The 17163-nt window shown below is 46.3% G+C and overlaps 1 protein-coding gene across 2 annotated transcripts in view; it reads right to left on the bottom strand.

Annotated features, from left to right (window-relative positions):
- Nucleotides 1-8325: 8325 nt before the first annotated feature.
- Nucleotides 8326-17163, bottom strand: part of GATA4 (GATA binding protein 4) — a 49347-nt gene continuing 40509 nt past the window's right edge. For both annotated transcript variants that reach the window (XM_025921938.2, XM_025921939.2), the window contains exons 3-6: nucleotides 16635-16760; nucleotides 13418-13505; nucleotides 11397-11545; nucleotides 8326-10160 (exon numbers count right to left, since the gene is read on the bottom strand). In XM_025921938.2, the coding sequence (XP_025777723.1) occupies nucleotides 9978-10160; nucleotides 11397-11545; nucleotides 13418-13505; nucleotides 16635-16760 (546 nt within the window). In that variant the 3' untranslated portion in view covers nucleotides 8326-9977. The remainder of the gene's footprint in view (nucleotides 10161-11396; nucleotides 11546-13417; nucleotides 13506-16634; nucleotides 16761-17163) is intronic.

The following is a 17163-nucleotide window of genomic DNA, read 5'->3' as shown; positions in this document are numbered from 1 at the left end:
AGTTTCAAGAAAGTCTCATGAAATTTTTAAAGTGGAATCTTTCACTTTATATTATTTGAATATTATTATTTAATTTTTGCCCTAAGCAAATTTTGCTTTAAAATTAATATTTAAATTTTTATTTCAGAGAGTAATAAAGATAAAACGGTAGATTATTTAAAAATGAATGTTCCTTTGTTAGTTCTCCAAAGAGGATGGGGAGCCAGCACTTTCCAAGAAGACAGCAGGGAAGTTTGGGGAAGAGCCAGAGCAGGTGTTCTGGAAACTATCCAGGATAGCAGGCACCATAGACCCTGGCCGAGAGGATCCTGAGGAGGACTTGGCCAGCACAGGAGACAGGCCCAGTCTCCTGGGCCAGATGGTGTCTTTCTGACTGAGAGGGAACGGAACAGGTGGGCTTCTACTAAAGGGGATGGGGCAGGAAGTGAGGAGAGGAGGGCTAGGGAGGCTTGGGATACTGAAGTTCCTCAGCATGGAGGGACCCTGGAGACGGGATGAGGTTTACAGGTGCTGAATTTCCAGGTTGGAAACTGGGATCCCCTGAGAACCTTCTAGTCTCCCTCTTTGTATATCTGGCCTCTTCTGGAGAACAGCCTCACCATCAGGATGCCCCCTGCTGTAGGATCTGGACAAACAGTAGCTTCTGGAGCCCCTAAATCCCCATTCTCTAGACTCTGGCTGAGTTAGGAAGGAAGACAGAACGCAATCATTGCCTCAGCTCTTGGAATGAATGGTGCCTAAGAAGGCTCTGCTGAGGCCAAAGGGCTATAGAGTTAAGAAACCAGGAGCACCTGGCTGACTCAGTCAGTTGAGCTTTGTATCAGGTCATGATTTCACGGTTCGTGAGTTCAAGCCCCACATCGGGCTCACTGCTATCAGTGCAGAGCCTGCTTTGGATCCTCTGTTCATCCCCCACTTGCACTCTCTCGAAAGTAAATAAACATTAAAAAAAAAAAAGAAACCAAATGTTTCACAGCTTGACTATCATTTATAATAGCTATTTGTTGAGCGGATACTATATGTGAGATACTGTTGTAAGCTCTTTATATTGCCTTGTTATTAGCTACGGGAAGACAAGCAAGTCACAATAGATCTTTGAATCTTTATAATTTAAGTGAGATATATATGGCTTTATTATGGACAGGGTTTCTCAAACTTTAATATGCCTATGAATCACCTGAGAATCTTGTTTACAAGAAGATTCTGACTCTGGTTTCTAGCAGGGCCCAAGACTGCCTTTCCAGCAGCTCCCTCCTGCTGGTCCAGGGACCACACTTGGGGTCTTAGTCCACACAAGGACTTAGAACGTAGTGGTTGGCAGCTGGTAGGCACTCAATAATAAATAGTCTTTGAATGATTAAATGAGATATTAGATGCAAAACACTCATGAACTGTAAAGCACTGTGCAAGGGTATGTAACCATCATTCCAAGAGAGTAAGGCTGGGGAAGGACAAACTCCTAGTCCTAGAAGTGCAGCTCTGTAGAATAGCAGCAAAGAACACTATTTCTGTAACTGACTACCTGGGTCCAGATCTCACCACTCAGTGGGCAGAGCTTGGGCAAGTAATTTACCTTTCTGTGCCTCAGTTTCTTCATCTATGGAATGAAATGAAATGCCTACCTCCCTGGGATACTGTGGGATTTATTGAGACGATTTCCCTACATCTCTGAGCACTGGGCCTGGCTCCATATGTTTAGTTATTATTATTTGTCTCCTGGATTGGGGGCAACCCCAAAGCTCACAGGAGCCTGGGTCTCAGCACCTAGCTTTCTAAGGGCCATCAAGCCAATTCCTCCCTCTTCCTTTGTGGCCCTGATTTCTCCAACAGCATTAAAGTTACAGTGCACATGAAAATCAGTTAGAATACAGCCACCTCAAAGATAGCAAGAAAGGACGTGAAGGAGAAAAGCAGAAGGATCTGGTGAGGAATCAAACTGCCAGTAAAAGAGTATGGGGATTCTGAACCACCCTGAGAAGGTTTCATTCATTTCTGGAGGCATATTCATTCTGTGACCTACAGTGAGTTACTTAAAATCCTTGGGCAGTATCTTCCTGGTGTTCAAAACACGATTGTGAGGATATAGACATGTTTTATGTAGATCTATAAAGCTACTAGCGGCGTCCTACGTGCAGAAATGCTCAATAAGCAGTGGGCACTTTTTTTAGTAGAAGTTCTGGGCTGACCTCAGATTGCTTGAAAACCAGGCTTTTTTATATTCCAGTGCCCCCATATGGTGAGTGCATTAACTGCAAGGATGGTACTTTTATGCCAATTTCCGAGCCTTCCTTGAGGTTAGGTGCTAGGTGTGGCTCCAGGTCAGCTCCATGGCTTTGGGCAGGTTCCCTCAACAATGGCGGGAGACAAGAGGGTTTGGACCAGATGATCTCTGAGACCCCTCACGATCTGTAACTGAATCAGGCATGGTCTCTCAATCCAGGTATCTATCCTTTTTTCCTAGCAGGGTTCAGTTTTCCTTCTGTTCGACTCTCCCAGACCCGCTATCGGAAACCTTAGCAACGTTAACTTCCCCAAATCCTTAGCAGCTTGTGTCCTGTAACCCCATCGTATTCCCACGACTCCAGACCCATACCATCCTGTAAGGTTGAACTACCCAGAATTCCTCGGCCCTGTCCTTGTGCAAACAGCAGGATTTTAGGCTGCAGGGCCCCCTGGGAGTCTAGAGCAGCACCAGGGCCCCCAGGATTGATAGATTGCTTGACTTCATAGCTAAATAGGAAGGTTTACTCTGAGCCAGCATGTCCTACCAAGTGCCAGGACACCCTAGATGGAGCTGACCTGGCCTTGCAGCACTGGACCAAACCAGAGCCTGAGAGCAGGAGTTCTTAACCTGGGTTATATGGAGAAGTTTCCAGAGTCCGTGAAACCCCTAAAATGATGAATAGCGGGTAAAATCTCAGGGCATGGGTACCTTCCTGGGCAAGTAGACCTGGCTTTTATTATATTTTCAGAATACTTACTTAGAATGTTCTAAATAAGTAACGTTCTAAGTAAGTAACGTTCTTCTGGAAACCTCAGACCAGAATTAACGCATAGCATGCTCTCCTCTGCAGTGTGGCATCCATAGAAGACCCGAAAATGTTCCCCATTTCCCCTGCTTTCTTTGCTGGGAGTAGCTTTCAGAGTCTAAAAGAACATTCCTCAATAGCTCTTCATTTGATGACAAATTCCTGTCCTTTAAAGAGGCAGTTAGAAAGGACTGGTGACAAAATTTGGTCAGGTGATATAATTCTATTTGGGGCCCCACACTGAATGTGGCTAGGAAGCAATGAGCAACAAGCCTGGTTCTCTTAGGTTGACATGAGCAGATTCTGGAGAGTGTCTAAAGGGAATTCCAACATATATTTCTGCAATGGCTGCAGCATTAAAATAAGTAGTTTCCAAGGTGGGTATTTTGTGAGACAATACTTGCTGGATGTATGGCTTCTGAAACTTTTTTTTTTTTTTTTTAAGTGCATTATTTAGAACACAAAAAAGGTATGGGTTTCCATTCAAAGAACATCAATCTGGAGTCTCTAGACTCCAGGCCCTGAGGTTTCATCTGTACTGACAAGAGTATGTAAGACTGAGAAAGAGGTGAGCCACTTTCTTGTAGTTTCAGAGCTGTTGGTCCGAAGTCCTGGATGGTAGATCTAATTCAGTGGGTCTCTGGGGAATAATTTTTCTGTCCTTTCCTGATCATCCTCACAACACGACGGAGTAGCAAACAGGAAAGGTAGCGTGCGCTCCTTGTATGATACCAGACGTGGCACGGATAATTTCAGATTATGGCAGCTGTCACAACCTTAGAACTCAGAGGAGCCTTAAAGATCTGCTGGATCCAAAACATTTTACAGATAAAGATGCTGAGGTGAAGAGCAGTTTGGTGAACTGCCCCAACTCGTGCAGCCAGACGATGGCCAGACCTGGACTACAATTTCTGAACCCTCAAATTCCTTTTTTTTTTTTAGTTTTTTATGTTTATTTTTCAGAGAGAGCGAGCGAGCAGGGAAGAGGCAGAGAGAGAGAGGGAGACACAGAATCCAAAGCAGGCTCCAGGCTCCGAGCTGTCAGCACAGAGCCCAATGAGGGGCTCGAACCCACAAACCATGAGATCATGACGTAAGCCGAAGTCAGATGCTCGACCGACTGAGCCACCCAGGTGCCCCAAATTCCATTTTTTACTCTTTCCAGTGGACTCTCTCTCCAAGGTTGTGGGATTAAGCTCCTGCACGGACACTGAGGAGCCTGCTTGGGATTGTCTCTCTCTCCCTCTCTGTCCCTCCCTCCACTCACGTGTGTGTGCTCTCAGAATAAATAAACTTAAAAAAAAAACTTCCATTTTTAACTCTTTCTGGCCCTCTCCCTTTTTTGAGGAAGCAGAAGCATGAATGGAGATGGATACAGAATCCATTCCAGGAGTGTGTATATGCCAGCGACCCCCTTCTAGAGACCCTGAGATTCACCCAGTAGGAACCCACAAGTAATTTTTAAATAGTCAGAAAGTCCCAAGGTAACCATCCTCCTAATTGCTTTACCAAGACTGTAAAGCAGACTAAAAATCTGCCTTGAGTGGGAACTCAGTCACTTCAGTGTATCAACTATCTGGTACTTGGTAGCAGAGATTGGCAGTTATGTTTTTGTTCTTTTTAAAATAGAGGTGTAATTTACACATGGTTGTGTTTTTGATCTATGAAAAACGAGGAAAGGCCTAGATTATTATGTAAATAGAACAATTTCAAAACATGCGAATTAACGCAGGGGTGGGGCGGGGTAAAGGGGACTCGGCTGTGGTAAGGCTAGAAGCCACATTGAGGAAATCTGCAAGGTGAGCTACACCATGAAGCTACTGTCAAGGATGTCAGAGAGACAGGGAGAAAACAGGTGGATTCCTAAAAGTGTTTCTAACCCCCATCACTACAGCAGTGCTGGGGGGTGCTTGGGATAATACAGCAATGAAAAGCCTTTAGGATGAAAAGCATACGAAACGGCATTGCCTATCACTTTGGCAGAGAATCCTGCTTGTACGCCTGTTTAGAATTCTCTTATGTCAGTCTTTTCTTACTACATCTGTGCCCCAACTCAAACGTCTCAGGTTATCAAGAACCCTAGGAATAACAGATATTTTCGATTTTTTATTTGCGTTCTAAGGAAAAGAACAAGGGAGGAATGGCGAATCTGTTTTCACATCTCTAATTACAATCCATTTCATTTGAGCAAATCCATCTTAAAGAGGCAGCACAAGAGACAAGTCATTGTAAGAGGGGTCTACTAGAGTTATCCACTAGTACTGTTTACTACTACTGAGCTGCTTCTGAACCGCTTGCAATCAGAAATTCACTGCTTAGAAACCTCCACTGCTCAGTGATGAGAAGAGCAGGTGCATCTGTTTAAAAAAACCTCTTCTAAACCCAGGGTGGAGGAAGTCACATCTTTGTTTCTCAGGTGAACCAGGGCGACCACAGCTGTACAAGAGAAGACAATCACCAGAGAGCAGGGAGGGGTTGGAGCGTGCGTGATGGGAGTCATGTGCAGGGTGCAGGGGTGGGGGTGGGGGGACATCTCATTTATCACCCTTCACTCAGGAGGAAAAGCTCCCTGTTCGTATCCATCTGAAGACCTCCCCAGTTGGAGCCTGCAATCACTTCTACAGCCTGGGCCCAGGAGCTGTGGGTGCCTTGCAGGCTTTTTCGGATTCCTCTGTTCCTGGTAACCCATAACACAGCTATCGATCACCTCTGTAAATCTCCCAGGCTTCAGCCAGAAGAGTGAACAAGCAACACACAGACCAAAAGAAAACTGACTTTGAAAAACCAGGTCTGTTTTAATGTCACCTTTGCTTGGATTATTTAGTTCTCCTTGTTACAGCCTAGTCTGTTTGCAAATGCCATGCCACAGCCACTGGAGGGGAGATAAGAATCACACTCGGGCCAGCACTCTCCAGGAGGCCAAGAGTGAAATGAAAGCAAGTGCCCAGGAGGCGGGAGAGCTGGACAAGACTGATTCCACTTCCCAGGCTAAACCCTGAAGCTCTGAGGCTGATCCTTGGTGATGGGATGATTTAAACCTGTGTTATGACATGGCATTTTGGTGGTCTAGCTTCAAGCAAGCCAAGGATACAATCTGAAGATTAGCCTCCAATGTCAGAAAATGATTAAAAAGCCAAAAAACAGTCACCTCCACTCCAAAAGCAGCTTTCCAAATGGCTATTTCTCATGCAGTCGGTATTCATGTATGTCAAGTTCTGGGGGCTCGAGGGGTAGGAGGCTCATCCAAATAACCTCTACCCCAGCTCCATTAGGTGCATGTTCAGGGACTATAAATGTATTCTCACTATTGTCAACTGAAGTCAAGTATAATCACAGATAAATGTGCTACCAATCATTCCCCTAAAGGAATTCAAAAGTCAAATATTAAGGGAGCGCCTGGGTGGCTCAGTCGGTTAAACGTTCAACTCTTGATGTTGGCTCAGGTTATGATCTCAGGGGTGTGAGACTGAGCCCCACATCAGGCTCTGTGCTGAGCATGGAGCTTGCTTGAGATTCTCTCTCTCCCTCTACCCCTGCTCACACTCTCTCTCAAAAAAAAATTTTTTTTAAGTCAAATATTAAGGATTAATGCTCTCCCACCATTAATTTAAACTGTGCTTCAAAAGGTTTTATCATAAGGCCCCCTGGGTGGCTCAGTGGGTCAAACATTTAACCCTTGATTTTGGCTCAGGTTGTGATCCCAGAGTCATGGGATTGAGCCCCATGTTGGGCTCTGAGCTGGCAGTGTGGAGCCTGCTTGGGATTCTCTCTCTTGCTTCCTCTCTCTCTGCCCATCCTCCATTCACGTGCATACACACTCTCTCTCAAAATAAATACACTTAAAAAATAATAACATAAAAAATAATTAAAAATTACAAGACTGTTTTGTCATAGCAAGAGGTGAGACTCTAGGGGAATGTGAAGGATTTTGTAACCTGGACACATGCATTGTTGCTTCACTCACCACACCAGGCCAGACACTTATTCTAATGACACCATCGTTGCTAGTGACCAACCCCCCGCCCCCCACCCACCCCAATCCTTCCACACAAGCCACTTTCCGACCCTCTGGGAATTGCATCCTTTAGAATATCCTGATTGGTAATAACTTGACCTCCTCTGAGAATGGATTTGATTTGGGGAAGCAACCAAGTCCAGTGAGCAAGGAGGCTGAATCTAGCTTGATTATACCAACTAGGATGAAGCCCAAGTTATGACTATACAAGGAATGAGGTTGATCCGGTGTTGTATATAATTCTGTTCTGAAAGCCATTCCTAAAGAGAAGTGGCAAATGTCTTCAACAGAGACTTCATCGTCAGAAAACATGTGCTTCCCAGCATAAATCCTGGTAGGTTTTATTTATGGTTTTGAATCTCTTTTGTTACTCTTAATTGTTAGTTATCTGCTCCTTGTCTTTCTGAATGGTAGCTACATTTAATAGGTTTGGCTATTCCTTAGCAAATTTAAGAGCTTTTCTGATTTTATGTAAAATAATGGTTGTTTCCGTTTTTTTCTTACCTGCTCAAAAATACCAGGGGTGCTGTGAAAGGTCAAAGGCCACCAGTTGCCCAGTGGGCTTGGCATAAGCCAGTTGAGAGAAGGCAGAAGGCACCATGAACAGTTCTGAATGCGGGCAGGTTTGCTTGTCTGGGTCCCATTCCACAGGTACTGCGTCAGAGGGTGGCCTCAGGACCACTGCCCCCACTCCCACCCCGCTTTTAAGATGAAGCAATGAAGCAATTCTGTAGCTGAAGATGGTGAAGACAAATGGAAAAAGGAGAAGATTTCCTCTCCTCTCTAGAAGCTTGCTTGGATCAAACCATAAAGGAGAAGTGGAAGATGGCAAGAACAACTCAGGTTGACCCCCCAGGACATGTCTTAAACCAGGTGGGCTGGACAGACCACTGCCCTGCACTCTGCTCCATGCCCCAGCCCCTGCTGGCCCCGAGGAAAGCCCTAGAAATGGCTCCCTTCATCGGGCAACAACTGTTGGGCCATAGGAACTTTAATTAATTGAGGGCTGGTTGGCCCAACCCTCTCTTGGGAAACCAAAGCCTAGAGGTTACCTGTCAAAGTCGCAAACTAGTCAGTAGCAGGGCTGGGATGAGTGTTCTTTTCACTAGCCACCATCACATACAGAGGAAGTCTTGGCCAACTGCCATAAATGACTGAAGGGAGAAAACGATTTTATGCGGCCTGTGAGCAGATCGGCGAAGGGGCCTCCGTGGCTCAAGATTGCCTGGCAAAGGGCAGCATCGAACCTCCCAGTAATGACTTCTGAGGGAGGAGAAGGAAAAGAGGAGTACAGATAAATTTATTAGTTAAATACTGATTTTACAGCCATTTCACCTTAAGACAATGTTAACAGGTTTGTGGGTCAGGGAAGGTATATGAGGGTGGCCTTCATGGAAGAAAGCAACGTAATGATGATTAAAACAGAATCTTGGTTTAAAAATATTCTCTGCTACAGCCAGTAGGATTTTGGGGTTGGGAGCTGGGGATTTGGGGGGAAGATGTGGTAAGGCCACAGTCAGCTACAGGTCTGTTGACGATGAGGACGAGGAAGGAGAAGTCTTTGCGAGGAGCTCCAGCATCTCGGGCAGAAACGGCAATATGAAGAGGAGAAGAAGGCCAATTCCAGGACAATACAAAGGCCGGACACTCCCTCAAGGCCCACCCTCAGTGTCTTCTCTTATCGGTTGTTGTCTTTCCATTAAGTTTTTGTCATGTTGTGTTTGTTTGCTTTGAATGTATGTTGCAAGATCTCTAGCTTTTTGCCTCCTGGACAGATGTCTTCTGGGGAAAGGATGTAGGTAGGTGCAGGGGCTCCGCATCCCTTGGATGAACTCGGCCTGCTGTCTGAACAAGAGACACAGCTCCGCAGAACAAGAGGGTCGTCCACGAGATCCAAGCACAAGAATTCACAGAAACCCCCTGCCCACCCCCGGGGCTGGTGTCCACCAGACACGCTCTTCTGAAGGATCTCAAGTCTTAGGTGAGTGTTTTTCAAACTCGCTTTAGCAGCAGAACTTTTTTTGTACTTACTTGGGACCCACCTGTGTGTGAAGGGGTGGATGAAGGATTTGGGGGGACAGGCGTGGGGGAGGCTGCTGTGTGGCTAAGCTGCCAAGCTCTTGTTTTGTGGAGGGAGAGACATGTTCAAGCTGAAGGCAGAGCTGAATCACTCAGCAGTGGAAGGGATTTTTATTTTCAGAGGCTTTGGGGGTGAGGAGAAGGAGCGGAGGCTTGAGCCTTGGGTCAGGGAAAGGAACTTGGGGGAGGCGAAGTTCCTAGTTGCAATTTTGCCCAAGCCACACGTGGCAGTGGGTGAAGTGGCCCTCTCCTCCATCTCCCCCACGAAGCCCTCAGTAGCATGGGCGCTATACGCAACGTTTCAGGAGCCAAGATTCGGTATTGAGGAAAGCAGGAGTATGCCAAACCTGAAGGGGGAGTGCTGGACAAGGGCAGCAGCTGCCCGGAGGGGCTTGTCGCATCCAAATTCAGGCTGGACCAGGGGTCCCAGAGCCTTCACCCACCCTCAGAGCCCCGGTGCTAGGAACACCATGGAAAAGCCACCATCTTAGGTCACGGTGGTGGAAAGGCAGAGGAGAAAGGTATCTCGTCTCTTGTAGGGGAGGGGTAGGGCGGAAAATAAGAAAGAAGTCTCTTACTCCACAGAAGGGACTTAAATGTGCTTGTAGTGAAGGGTGGGTTCTTCCAGATCAGAGTCTGGGTTCTTTCCAGTCGCCTACCCTTGAAAAGGCATCCAATAAAATCCAATACCCACTTCCCCTAAGCCAAATTGTCAACTTCAAGTTTCTTCCCGGTTGTTCTTCTGGAGTTATTCCCCAACAGAGCAGGCTGGCCCCTGGGAGCCCAGAGCCTCATCTCTGCTGTCCTCCAAGTCCCAAGTCTGTGCCGAAATCTGAGGAGGGAAGGAGGTGACATTATGCAGTGATTATGTCCCCATGACTGTCAGCCAAGGCCAGGCTGTTCCAAGGGTCCTGCTTGGAGCTGGCCTGCGGTGACTGGCTGACAGAAGATGCGTAGCCTTGTGGGGAGAGCTTCAGGGCCGAGAGGACTGGGTGGATGGAGGGCCCGTGGCCAGACATCGCACTGACTGAGAACGTCTGAAAACAAAAAGTGCAAGATGAGCTCAACAGAATCACTCCTGAGGGCTCAGGAGGAGAGGTCCGGGCTGGAGAGGGGAGCCCTGGTGCACAGATGTCCCCCAGCTGGCTCCCACCCCAGGAAAGGGATGAGGGGAGAGGGCCCTAGGACAAGGGCAGGACAAGACACCAAGCAACATTTCTCTCTGTTTTTCCTAACCCCTGTGCTGTGGGAACCAAAGAGTCTGTGTGATTCACCAGCTTCTGAGTACTGTGACCCAGTAGAGGTTTGTAGATATTCTGGTTTCTCAGATGGCTCAGATAGTTACATGAGACATCTTCCACAATCTTATCACCGTCAGAAGAGGTGATCCAGATCCACGCCAATCTTATCCACGCCCAGAAGAGGTTCCTGGCTCTCCTGGTCCTATGGGACCCGGGTTCTTTACCCTGACAGTAAAAAGCTCTTTAGGACACAGACTCCCTCAAGTGCATGCAGACGACAGATCAGAGTTAACGGTAACCAAGCTTGATTACTGCTTAGAAACCGTAACCAAGCTCAGAACTTCCCTAATCCCAGATAGGGGAACCAAAGAGGGAAGGGGTTGGGGAGTAGGAATGCCATCATATTTGAAAGAGGGAAAGGACAGGACCACTGACTCATCTTCTGGACACACGTGAAGCTGGACCTGTAGCCGACCCTCATTAAATGGCAGCCTGCCTGTGACCTCCTCACCAACCCCCTGCCCATCCACCCTGCCCTCCCCACAGTTTCCACACCTCTGCCCACGCCAGGAGGGTCCTCTTCCATCCCCTCCCAAACTTCAAAGAGAAGGTCACACCACCTCTCACTTAGGAGACAGACTTGCTCAGAAAGCCCATGTGCCACCTCCTAGAACCTTCTACAGTTGTACCTCCCTCCCCCAAAGCATGCAGTCTGATTCAGGTTGTGGCTGTGCCATAATGTGTCCCTCCCCACTCCTGGTCTCTGAAGGTCCTGGCACAGAGGAGCTGCTAATCATCTGTCTGTTGTAGTTGTACGTCCAAATCACTGTAATGTGATCAGATGTGCTGAAATAGACCCTTGTGCAGATAGCCCCTATAGGGCCTCAGGTGGGACCCCAAAGGCACCAGGCGGCTCCTGCTGCCACCTGCTGGGGCCCTGCTGAAGCGCGTGTTCCAGCGCTGACCCAGCCACCTGGTGGTCTGAGGTGTACTATCCCACGGGCAGCCCTATCTCCCCGCCCAGGGACGTACCTGGGCCATGGAGCTGCTGTGCCCATGGTAGGCCGATAGCCCGGGCTCTGTCTTGATGGGGCGCATCTCTTCGCTGCTGCTGGTGGCTGCGTTGCTGGAGTTGCTGGAAGCACTGGTGGCGGGAGGAAGGCTCTCACTACCCGAGGGACCTAAAATAAGGCAGAGTCAGGACACCTAGACCAGGGACAGGGGCGAATGGATGGTGGTCCTTTGAGACAGCCAGGGTAGGTCTGTGCTAACAGCTTTATTTCTATTTGCTGGGGAATGAAGCAGGGCCCTTCATCAGGGCAGGGCGACAATTCTCAAAACGGGACAACTGAAAATATCAGAATTTAAGCGACGGGCTCACCACCCCTTATTCAAACACTTGAGACTACATGTTTCAGGACTCAGAAGTTTTTGGATTTTAATACTGTATATTATAGAATACTCCCAGCGGAGTCTGAGACAATACTCCGTAACTAAGCACATTAATTGTTCTACAGCAAAACATGTGAATATTCACACATGGGATAAATAAAGACTATAAATAGCCTGAGTCTGTTCAGATTAGGTTTTGCTGCCCAATCTAGCTCCCTACACTGGGAATTTTGGATAGGGGGGCCCTGCTCACCTGAACCAAATGCTTGCTCTATCACTGCAACATGTAAAGAGGTGAAGTTACCTAGGGGAATGTGCTGTGCTTCTAAAACAGTGTGGACACAGGGAGAAAGGCTGAACACCACTGGCATGAGACACAGAAAATAAGATGTAATAATAAATAAGATCTAAAATAAAATACCTAATCAGATATACTGCCAGAAGGGGTAAGCCATGGTTGAATCTGGGAAAGGAGGACTTGGGTCATGTTCTCAGTAGTGGACGAGGAAAATTTATCTGTTTGTCATGCCTTAGATTAGAAGATAAACTTTCCACTGGATCAGCCGATTTATTTTTTCTGCAACTGCAGCATTTCCCAGTGAAATCTTTGATTTGGTAGCAGTACTGAAGAGGGAATGCTCTTGATAGGAGCATAAGTAGTCCTCATTCTTAATCTAGAAACTGAAAAGGCAAAGTGGCATACTGGACAGGATATGGAGCTTGAAGTGGAAAAACCTGGGTTTTAAGTCCAAGTCTATCCACTCACAGCTGTATGACTCTGGTTAAGTCACTGCCTTCTCTGAGCCCCAGTTTGCTCATTAGTAAAATGCAGATAATTGGTCTCAAGGGGGTCTTTAAGGACCAGGGAGATACTAATTGTAGAGCAGCTTTCTAGAATGCTAAGTACTACATGATGTTAACTATACTTTGGCTTACAAATCAATCTGTGGATTGAAATTAATGGAACCCTGTCCTCCTAGATCCCTGTTATCTCAAAGAGAACATAATGGAGCTGAGTTCTTGAGTGGCCCCAGTACCAAAGATGGAGGGACCAGTAATGTTCTTTTTCTCTCTGGCCCACAACTGGTCCAGCTGGCCCAGTGCAGCCTTTGCAACTGGAAAGAATTGTGCAACTTGATTTGAGCCTGCTTCAAAAGCTCCCAAAATTTTGCGTGGTGATGTTACTTTTCACTGGGTTATCATTCTCTCCTGAATAGCCGGGATGACGCTTTTTGTGTGTCTCACGTCCATGAAATACAGCCAGACCAACACTAAACCATCCTACACACCTAGGAAACTGATTGGGGGATTAACACAACAATCTGCACAACCTGAACCACAGGATTCAGCAGGTACGTGACACGAAGAGCTGAACTTGGGGAGCAAGAAGCCCCGAAAGGTAGGGAACCCCTTTTGCGGGCAGAGAGAGGACGGAGACTGGGGAGGGGAGGAGCATACGGGAAAAGCACCCCTCCCCAAAAGCAGCTGGAGAGAAAGTGGAAAATTGGAAACAGCCGCAGGGACTAAACTGAATAGCTGGGATGGACAATGCTATCATTATGCCTTGGTAGCCTGAGCTGACCCACTAAGAATACATGACTTTTACATATTCCAAGGGCCACTGAGTTCTTAATATAATTACACACAATGCTTTTACTCACCTGCTGGTGTCTTAGATTTATTAAGGTTCTTGGGCTTCCGTTTTCTGGTTTGAATCCCCTCTTTCCGCATTGCAAGAGGCCTGGGGACCTGGGGAGTTACAAGTCAATACATACGGTTTTCTACTTGCACGTGATCTGCTACCTTATTTAAACACGCACTCACACTATGAGAAGGCAACATCTAAGCAATTCCTCTACAAACCTTAGGGCTGGGACTAAGTGAATCAGCCCCTGGAGCTCCTGCTGAGAAAGAAACCAATGCTGTTCAAATATACTAGCATACTGTACTATATGCTGTGTACTATACTAGCTCTGGAGAAATGGAAGCTTAAAGACACCATTCCTTTCTTCCAGAGCTTCACAGTTTACTGGGAAAGACAGACAAGTAGGAAACAACCAGACTCATAGATGATGTGGGGGAACAGAAAAGAAACACTAAGCTCTATCCTCTGCCCGGGAGGAGGGGAAGAGGCACATGATCACATCAAGGAAGGCTTCGCTGAGGAGGTGATGCCTAAGTTGTGGGAGGCTGTCGAGTAGACAAGAGGCAGGCATTTCAGGCAGCAGGAGCAGTATGTGCAAAAGCCTTTAGTTTATCAGCAGTATCAGGACACTATGAAAGTGAAAACGGGGTGCTATTAATAATTATACCAAGAAAATAGGCAGAAGCTGGTGCAGCTCAGTAAATTGAGATGTGAAGTCACTCTAAATAGAGCAGCTCTGCACTGCACTGAGTCTGGTTGGAGCAAATCGTAGTGTTTACATGGGTGGTGGGGAGCAACCAGAGATTATGTTGGGGAGATGGCCCTGAGGCCAGGTCCTGAGATAAACTATCCATCGGCAACACTTTTACGGCACTGACTTCTCATAAACAAGCAGTGACTGTCAAGCATCATGCTCCTGAACCGTTCACAGATGCCTAAATAAGTGTCTGGGGAACAGGCTTGCTGGGTCATCTTTCTAGTATTTTTAGACATGTGCCCTCCTCACAGCTGGTTTCTCTTAGGCCAGGCCAACCCAAATCTTTTAGTTCCTGGTCTGTGCTTTTCTCCTGTATGGGACTAATAAAGGCCATCCCTGAAATACTGAAGGAAAGCAATTGCCACTTGAGAGATTAAACATGGAATGGTTAAGAGAGAAGGGTATCAGATTACGTGAACTTGAATCTGCCTTCTAGTCAACTGAGAGGTCCTCAACCTTTGGAGGGAAGTAGCCTCTCCTCCCTCCAGCACCCAGCCCCACACTTTGGCCCACTTGAAGCCCATCCTGACTTCAGAAAAATACAGCCCTCATGTTTATCCCCACCAACCTCAGTACTTGTTTTAAAACAATCATGGTAAAATACACATAACATAAAATTTACCATCTTAACCATTTCCAGTTGTGTTAAATATATTCACATTGTTTTGCGGTCATCACCACCGTCCACGTCCAGAACACTTCTCATCTTGCAAAACTAACACTCTGTACCTGTTAAACACTAACTTCCCATTTCCCCCTCCCCTTGGTCCACGGCAGCCTCCATTCTACTTTCTGTCTCTATGAGTTTGACAGCTCTGGGTACCTCATATGAGTAGAATCGTACAAGATTTGTCCTTTTGTGACTGGCTTCTTTCACTTAGCATAATGACTTCAAGGTTCATCCATCTGGTACTATGTGTCAGAATTTACTTCCTTTTAAAGGCTGGATAATATTCCCTTGTGTGGACAGACCACATTTCACTTATCCATCCATGGACCCTTGGGTTACATTCACATTTGGCTCTTATGAATACTGCTGCTGTGGACATGAGGGTACAAGCATCTGTTCAAGACTCTGCTTTCAATTCTTTTTTGGATATACACCCAGAAGTGGGATTGCTGGGTCATATGGTAATTCTGTTTTTAATTTTTTTGAGGACACAATCTGTTTAACACCTGCATAATATTCCTTTATCAGTTTCTTTTACCATTCCTCTATTGAAGAACTAGAATTTCTTTATCCATTTTCCTCCTGAAGGTTTTTTTTCCCCTCAATTTGCACTATTACAGTGATTCAACAAACATCCTTGATACGCTTCTTTGCAGAAGGAAGTGTATTTTCTTATGAATGTTCTTAAGTATATTTTTGGCTATTTTTTTCTCACTATAATAAGAAAACATGGTACACTTCTCGCAATGAGCAGTGAATAATGTATAGAACTGTTGAATCGCTATATTGTACACCTAAACTGAATGTAACATTGTATGTTAACTACACTGGAATTCAAACTAAACACCTAATTTAAAAAAAAAAAGAAAGGAAACGTGAAAAAATTCATGTTCATGAAGAATCTTTTCTTAGATTCATGAGACTAAGTTAGTAACAACCCCTCCCACTCCACTACCATCAATCCTGTCCCCATGGGGCGATGGAAATACCAGCCTGTTATGTTTCTTACATTTTAAAACATTCTCAAACAGGTGTGCACATGTACATATCTATACACGTATGTATGTGTGTATTCATTCACCCACCCATCTGTATCCGTGTGTGTGTTTCACTCACCCTTACTCCCATAGTAAGGGGTCATACTATGTACATTACTTTGCAAATGTGTTTTGTTACTCCAGGTCAAGATACAGGGCTCTGACTTAATTATTTTTTAAACTTCTGCACAATATTTCACACTATAGTTTGTGCCATAGTTTAGTCAACCATTCCTTTAGGAGGCTTTATGACTGTTTCTTGTTTTTGCCACTACAAATACCGCAGCAATAAACAGTTCACACATCATTAGGTACTGATTCTTTTATTGTTTTATAGACTACTTTCCCCAAAGCAGAGCTGCCAAAATCAAAGATATGTGTGTTTCTTGTCCTTAATAAGAACTACTAGGTTAATTTCCTAATGAAAACTTGCAGTAATTCACATGCAAACCAATGACATAGGAGAGTATTTCCCCAAATCCATACCAGCATTTGACTATGCTGGCACCTGACCTTGGACTTCCAGCCTCTAGGAATGTGGAAATAAATTTCCGTTGTTTATAAGCCATCCAGTCTGTGGTGTTTTGTTACAGCAGCCCCAACGGACTAACGCAGCCTGGAAGGTCCCTTCTAAATCTAGGTTTCTTTGCTAAGAAGGGAAAAATGGATTATGATCTGAAAGTTGGAAGACAAGTAAGAAGTGAATAACGGAAACAAACGTGTGGCCGCTGGTAGGCTGCTCACCCCGCCTGGCGGTGGGGTTACTTACGCCATGGAGCTTCATGTAGAGGCCACAGGCATTGCACACGGGCTCGCCCTCGGCATTGCGGCGCCACAGGGTGGTGGTGGTGGTCTGGCAGTTGGCACAGGAGAGGCCCACTCGGCGGGAGGCAGACTGCAACAGAGAAGGCAAACACTTCAAGTCCAAGTAAAAGGCAAGTGCTGCTGCTTCTACTTCGCAGGGAGCACCGAGGGGCTGGCCCTAAGTGGGTGGCAGGGTCAGCCATTGTAGCCCTATATAAGAATCCCAGAGCACGGGGCGGGGGGGGGGGGGGGGGGGGGGCGGCCCTGGGTGGCTCAGTCGGTTGTGTCCGCCTTCAGCTCAGGTCATGATCTCACAGTTCGTGGGTTTGGGCCCCACATCGGGCTCTATGCAGACAGCTCATAGCCTGAAGCCTGCTTCAGATTCTCTGTCTCCCTCTCTCTCTCTGACCCTCAAGCTCTGTTTCTCCTCTAAAAATAAACAAACATTAAAAAAAAAAAAAAAAAAGAGAATCCCAGAGCACGAGGGGCCTGGG

Source organism: Puma concolor, chromosome B1, assembly GCF_028749965.1.
Source record: "Puma concolor isolate L17-30 chromosome B1, mPumCon1.1.hap2, whole genome shotgun sequence".
NCBI classification, from domain to species: domain Eukaryota; kingdom Metazoa; phylum Chordata; class Mammalia; order Carnivora; family Felidae; genus Puma; species Puma concolor.
This window is presented reverse-complemented; position numbering and strand designations above follow the sequence as displayed.